General features: G+C 38.7%; 1 protein-coding gene across 1 annotated transcript in view; it reads right to left on the bottom strand.

Moving 5' to 3' along the window:
- LOC138004253 (uncharacterized) overlaps window positions 1–7217 on the bottom strand; it is an 11225-nt gene extending 4008 nt beyond the window's left edge. Inside the window, exons 1-3 of the mRNA XM_068850728.1 lie at window positions 7108–7217; window positions 4455–4727; window positions 2825–3121 (exon numbers count right to left, since the gene is read on the bottom strand). Coding sequence (XP_068706829.1) covers window positions 2840–3121; window positions 4455–4727; window positions 7108–7176 — 624 coding nt within the window. The 5' untranslated portion in view covers window positions 7177–7217 and the 3' untranslated portion in view covers window positions 2825–2839. The remainder of the gene's footprint in view (window positions 1–2824; window positions 3122–4454; window positions 4728–7107) is intronic.
- Between the last annotated feature and the right edge of the window lie 222 nt (window positions 7218–7439).

Genomic DNA, 7439 nt, shown 5'->3' with positions numbered 1-7439 from the left:
CGTTGATCGAATCATTTTACAATTCGGTTAACTTTCATTTTACGGTTCGGTTAACTACAGGAAATATCACTTGATTCCTGTTTAAGACTAAGCGCTCATTTCAGTGATTAGGCCTAAGCACTCTCGTAAAATTGTAGCTTTCATTTTGTGCTTCGGTTTACTACACTATTCACGAGTGCGTGTGAAGAAGAAAGAACTGCAGTACACTTAAATACACTTTTCACGAGATCTTGTGAGGAAGAAAGCACTCGTTTACTGATTACGCCGAAGCGCTCGCTTGCGTGATTAGTCCAAAGCACTCTCTTGAAATATTAGCTTTCATTTTGTTGTTCGGTTCACTACACTTTTCACGAGATCGTCTTGCCCTTGAACAATTTTCAGTCCTCGACTACGGGATTGCGGACCGCGATGGCAGTTCATTATAGCGATATTTCAAAAGTGTCAGCGCTCGTTTCAGTGATTAGGCCTAAGCACTATTGTAAAATTTTAGCTTTCATTTTACGGTTCGAAGAAAGCAGTCGTTTACTGATTACGCCTAAGCGCTCCTTTCAGTGATTAGGCCTAAGCACTCTCTGCTTTGTGCTTTACCTTGTTGGCGATTGTGGCAAAATTGTCATTTTCGCCATGGTTGCCAAATTCGCCAACATTTTCTCGTTTTTGGCCATTTTTGGTTGTTGCATGCATTTCTGGACATATTTCCGATGGCTTCGGTGGTTCAGTGACATTGCAAGCGCACACCGAGCCGGACGTTCGGTGAACAAGTTCTTGCTGGGGTAGTAATAATTTTTTGGGTTTGTTAAACATCCTTCAATGTTGTTTTCACTTACTTATTTTCATAAATAAATAACGAATCAGTTATTCCGAATTAATAACAATTTCAATTAGAATATCAAATGGAAGTTTTAATCCAGGGAAAGGCGTTCAGATTATCTTTGTCTTCTACACTGATTTGACTGAACAGCTAATAATTTATTGTTGTCGGAGATTTTGTGAAAAGTGTAGTTGACCGAACCGCAAAATGAAAGCTAAACTTTTACGAGAGTGCTTACTGGGGCCTAATAACTGAAAGGAGCGCTTAGGCTTAATCAGTAAACGAGTGCTTTCTTCTTCACATAATCTCGGGAAAAGTGTAGTTAACCGAACCGCAAAGTGAAAGCTAAAGAGCGATACCTGGTTTAGTCAAGTTTTCATGTCCATTTTTAATTCGTTTTGGAAAACGGGGGAACGTTTTAGCTCACTTAAGGTGCTTGGATACGGTCGAGGTATAACGTGGTTACATGGTATTCATGGGGATTTGTTTTTGCTTAAATGAGTGCTTAGTATTTAAACTAGTGAATGGTAATCAGTGAAATCAACCAAGCCTAGTGTGCAGTTTAGACGTTCTGGAACTCACTTAGAGAGTCTGGCTATTCTAGAACTCTGGACATTCTAGAGCCCACAGAGGGTAACATATAACAATTGAGAATTCTAGAACTTAGAACTCTAGAAATCGGAACTCTAGAACTGCGAATTTTGACTTTAATCAGAACTTTAGAAGTTTGCACATACGACCATTTTACTAGTGCGGTTCTAGAATGATATAGAACTTTCTAATGTCATAACCTTGACCATTCTATATTTCACATATAATCAATATAGAGCTCTTTTAACTAGAACAGTTCCAGAATGCTATAGAAGTTTCTAATGTCTTATGGAATTAATCACAATTTCAATTAGAAAAACAAATGAAAGTTTTCATCCAGGGAAAGGCTCTCGTTCACGTAGAGTATCTTTGTCTTCGTCACTGAAATCAGTGGATTTGACTGAAAAGCTAATAATTAATTGTTGTCGGAGATTGGATGACAAGAATTTCTGTCGCAATCGGAAATTCAATGACCTGGATTTGTGAAAATCTTGTTCAGCTTCATGCTTTAAAGAACGAGGTATGGTGTGGAGTGCAATATTTCGTGATGTTAACTTTCGCCTCATGTCTTAAAGAACGACTGATGTTACATGTGTAGCGCGCTTGTATCGCCTCATGGCTTTAAGAACGACGTATATTTCACGTGTAGCGTGTGCTTGTTTCGCGTCATGGCTGAGAGATATTTTCTGTCACGCGCGAACTGACTTCCGAGAGTCCGATTGACTCTTGCCAGGAAGAGCGAGTCTGTTTGCCAACTTTTTCAACCCCCCTCGCTACTGTTAACCCTCACTTCCGGTACCATTGATCAAGCGCCATGCACCGAATTCCGGTTCCGGTCGCGATCGGACTCAATCCGCCTGCGAGTGAAGACAACCCGACTCAGGTCGAGTTTATTGGACATGTATGAGGGCAATAGAGAAATGTTAGAATTCTGGCCTTGGTTGTTTAAAAGGTGGTAGCACTATCCACTGGATAAATCACTATCCAGCGGATAAACACTAGCAAAACCATTTGTGTTATCCAATAGATAGCGATTTATCGAATGGATAGCGCTATCCACCCTTCGAACAACTGGGGCCTGGTGGACAAACAAAAGAAGCTAATGAGAATTCTTTTGTTATCGTCCACCAACATGGCAGCGATGACGTCAAGTGAAAACCTCCTATTTGTTGTTTAAGTAAGGCCAGTATGAATAAATAACCTGGGAGCTCCGCTTTTGCGCTTTGCTAAACCTATGAAAACCGTGACCACTATCACTATTGTCTTCACAATCATAATCGCCGTCATCATCATCATCATCATTATCTATATTCCCCAAACGTAATAGGAGCAGAAAATTTAGCCTGATACTTTTCCTAGCAACGCTTGCCAATCAGTCAACTAAGATGGATGGCCGTTGCAGAGATGATTGTTACATCTTACCGTTCAAAGCTGTTCTTACACCGGAATGTACTTTCCATGTTGTACTTCCAGCTCGGTCTCCTGAGGTGAACCGGCTCCCACTGGTGATGCTGCCACTACCAGCTGAGGAGGAGTAGGACCACCAACTGCTCCAATAGGCATTGGAGCACTGGTAGCTTGCATTCCCTGTGCATACATATAGGACGCCTGCACTGGAAGGACGCCACCAGCTGGTTGTACTGGAAAGGCAATTTGGACACCATCTGTACTTAGGGCCATTGTTTGACCAGGGATCCCAGCAAATGCCACTGTTGGTCCCTGATAGCAATTGCAAAAATACTTCAAGCCTTATTACAAGGATGGCATATAAAACTGGTTATGGAGCAAGGGAAATGTCAAAAACTTTCGTTGTGTTTTGCTTCTGCTAAAATCACAACGAGTTGATCACCGTATCGTTATGCATAAATTATAATGTTGCAGTTATCACACTGCCAGCTGAGTGCATGGTTGTTTACCATTTACAAGCAGAGACCGGTTGGTACTAGGTTTGTTCAAATGGTAAGCAAAAACTCCCTAATGGGAAATTTAGTTGGGATCGGCGTGTACCATTTACAAAATCCGCTCAAGGTTACCGAGAGAGTCTGGAGGGAGGCAAAATCATGGAGTAATGCAAATGGTAAGTAATGCAAATGGAAATTCCGTTTGGGAATTTTGGATTACCTTTCAAGAAATCCCGTTTTCTCCGGGAATTTTCCGTCTGGGAAGACCAAAATAGGCTTACCATTTACATTCCAACCGAAATTTCCGGATTTTTTCGGAAAATGGTAAACAACCCATGTGTCTATCACTCATTTGTCTATCAAGGGCAACTTCTGGTGCTAGTTTTAAGGTCATAAAAGATCTACTTATACACTGCTGAATGGAAAAAAAGATGAATGAAATTTATACTAACTACAGGTGGCCCAAGCAAGTTTCAACAATTTGGAGGGAATATCTTATTGAAAGATTAATTCTACAACACTGTTTCACATTATCAACAATAACTGCTTAACATCGTGCACTCGCAATAATAGGTTACCGTGGCAACAAAAACGCCCAATATTTTGTCTTTAAATCCTTATCTCTCAAAAACTACACATGTACATGTAGCTCAGTGACCCCCATTTCTTTATTGCTTAAAATAGATTAGCAGGCTAAGATAAAACTCTCTTAAAAGTTAGAAAAAATCTCTGGAACAGATTCACAGCCATCTTCACAACTGACAAAAATTTTAAGGTGGCTCAGTTGCCATTGTAAAGCAGTTAGGTAGATTCAATCCTTCCAAAAAGTGCAGCTTGTTTAAAGTGTCAAAAAAGGTTTGAGCCTCCTTATACATGTATGCTTATGGAAATACGAGTATGAGAGTGCACAATAACTTATCATTAACACTTTTTGTAAGAGATCTCAGTATGGGATAAAATTGAGACGATCGAAATTTTTACAGTTTCTTCAAAAGTACTTTTATTTCTATCTGACAGCTTTTGCATGAATTAATTAAAAGCACATATTTATGTAAGAGAACTGAGGTAAGAGATAGTGACACTTAGACTACAAAATAATATTTTGCTATGACTATGACAAAAGATTTGGATCGGATTAATGGAAGACTAACCTGAGCGGGACCACAACAAGGTTTCATCACACAAAGACAAACTGCTGCCCAAATACCCATCACAAACTCCACAATGCCAAGGATCAAGACAATGACACTGAGTGCCATTTTTGTATCATACGAGTACTGATAACGTCTGTATCTGTAGTATGTATTATAACCATCGTAGTAGTTACTGTAGTAGTCTACATAGGCAAGCATTACACTGTAGCAAATTATGATTATTCCACCAAACACAGCAGATGTGATGGAGAATCCCATGAATACACCAGCCTACATAGATAGAAACAGGAAGGAAAAAAAAAGGTTATGCTCGTCCATCAGCATACACACAAACATAAAAAAATTATAAATTATAAAACTTTAGTTCACCTTGGATTTACATATGGTGTAGCTCAAATGGGGAGCCAGTAACTCTGAATCATTGTCACAATCATCATCATCATCGTCAACCATACATACCTCTTACTAACCTCGTTTTCTCGGTCCGTACTGTAAGTTACGGACCGAGTTTTTTCCCGTTGATTTATGGCCCGCGCGCTTCGCGCTTGGGCCATAAATCAACGAGAAAAAACGAGGATCCGTAACTTACATGTACAGTACGGACCGAGAAAACGAGGTTAGTAAGATATTTATTATATCTCTGAGGTTAACCGGCGCGCGGGCAAGGAAACTAGTCAAAGTTCAACTGCCACAAAGAATGCCGCGCCAAAATCCCAAAACTAAATCTTCTTGGCTGTTAAGGTTGAAATAGTTGCTTGCAAGATTCAAACAGTTTTCAGTACAAGAAATGACATGAAAAACTCGCTAGATGATGTTTTGTCGAAATTTTTAATTTAGCGGGCTGTACAGCGGGCCGTACTGTAGAATACGGCCCGCTCATTTAGCCAATTACAGCGCGTGTACTATCTGAGAGATATAATAAATAATTTTATTTTGTTCTTTGCCTTAATATCTTTGAAGTACCTTTATTATTATAATCTTTTTTTGCAAATGTACATGAGCTACTGTAGTTTCTATATATGGGCAATTCCAATAGATGTATTAGTTGGAATTATACCCTGTACTGCAATGTGGACATAATATAGTGCTCAGAAAATTAAATTCCACTTCGCTGGTGACAATGATCTACTAGGGGAGTCCTCAAATTCTAGGTTTATTTTTTGTTAGCAAGTATTATGCATAATGCTCAATTTTGACAGGATAAAATCAATCTTGGAAAACATAAACAACTCCAAATACTCTTATTAGCAAAAACCCCACAGTGGAGTCAATACATTCCTCATGTCAACTTTTTTCCAAAATAATTTCTAGAAATGGCAGCAACAATATGAACTAATGTCAAGGACGTTACATAACATCCGTGACATTCAGATGATTCTTTTTCTTTCCTTAAATAACTATATGTCATAAATTTTCAAGACAGTCCTGCTACAAAGCTAAACATCCAATAGAAACTCTCTGATAGAGGCAAAACTCTGGTAAACTGTAACATTTTAGATATATCTGCAACAAAAGTTTGTCATGGATGTTTTGTCACAGACGTTACACTTTTTAGACTTGAGTACGAACAATTAAAATGGTTGAAAAAATGGAACATTAATGAAAGACAATGTCTCATTCTGAGAACATTTACACCTAATTAGCAGACATTTTATCTATGAAAAACATGGCTACCAAAGGCCATTTAAAGGTGCATTATTTCTCTGGCAGTTCAAGACTTCAAGAGAAATCAGTAAATATTTGATGTAAAAATCATGTGATATCCCCAAAATCCCAAGTCACTTTATTCAATATTTAAGCAAAAATTTCCTGAAAGGTTTTGTATCCATTATTTTGTCTGAAGTTCAAAAAGACCAAATTTTTAGGTAAGAATAGTACCACTATCAATAAATTACAAAAACACTCTTTCTCTTGAAACCTATGTTCCCAGTACTAGTCAGAGTAACAACAATATTGTCCAGATTAAATACTGATGGTTGACAGCCCACAGGGAGCAGGGGGAGCTCCCACAAACTGTTTGACCCTTAGTGCTATATTTTGACTTCAGAGGAAATGTCTGGGAATGTACATGTAGAAGAGCCTCGCATTATAGCAAAAAATTGAGATGAATTTGAGGTGAGCTGTCATTCTTGTGGACCCGTAGAAGCCAGCAAATTTGAGTAATTTAAGAAGTACAGCAACGGATCTTCACTTGAGCATACACAATAAAGTCAGGCTTGGAAAGGTTGATTTTTAGACACATCCAGTGCGAAGCTGGTTTACTGCACCAACAAATTGCCATCACACAGGTTCCAAACCACGCACCACACAATTTGAGAGCCCTAGGTTTCTTGTACAATTTTATTTGAAATGTGCCCAAGACTTCCAGAGCTGGACCTCATAAATAAATATTAAGAAGCCCAATGGAAGTGTATCTTTTGTGACGGCTGAAATAGTCATGCTGTTTGCTCCTCTCTCATTGGATGATAACATAAAGGGCATTGTTTGCATTGTTTACACTTCCTCTAAATTCAAAATTCAGCAACAGTCAAACAGTTTGTGATGAGCTTCAATTATAGGGACCAGGCAAGCACATCTAGAGGGGTATATACACAATACCAAGGATCTCTGAAATTGACACATACATGTACCGCATTTAACTTTTACTTACAAAGCAATTACGAGATGAGCTCCTTTCATAGCGACTGCCTGGTATGCCCAAAGCACCTGCAACACACATCTGCAAAGAAATAGATCCGCTAGAGCCATGAGATGGTTGGCCTCAACATTTGAAAAAATATTAAAACAATGCTTTTTATTAGGTTTAAATACCAACTGTACACGGTTACATGCAAATGTCAGATTTCTTTTTAAAAAGGGACAGAAAACTCTTTGCTAGCTTCGGCGCTTTCATAGCTTCTGTAGATTTGTTCATTTTTTTTACTAATTTCCACGATAAACAAAGGACTGATCCAGATCATTCGAAAATAACAGTACAGGAGA

Source organism: Montipora foliosa, chromosome 5 (genome assembly GCF_036669935.1).
Source record: "Montipora foliosa isolate CH-2021 chromosome 5, ASM3666993v2, whole genome shotgun sequence".
NCBI classification, from domain to species: Eukaryota; Metazoa; Cnidaria; class Anthozoa; order Scleractinia; family Acroporidae; genus Montipora; species Montipora foliosa.
The sequence above is the reverse complement of the archived record's forward strand: the minus strand, read 5'-3'. Positions and strand labels throughout refer to the sequence as shown.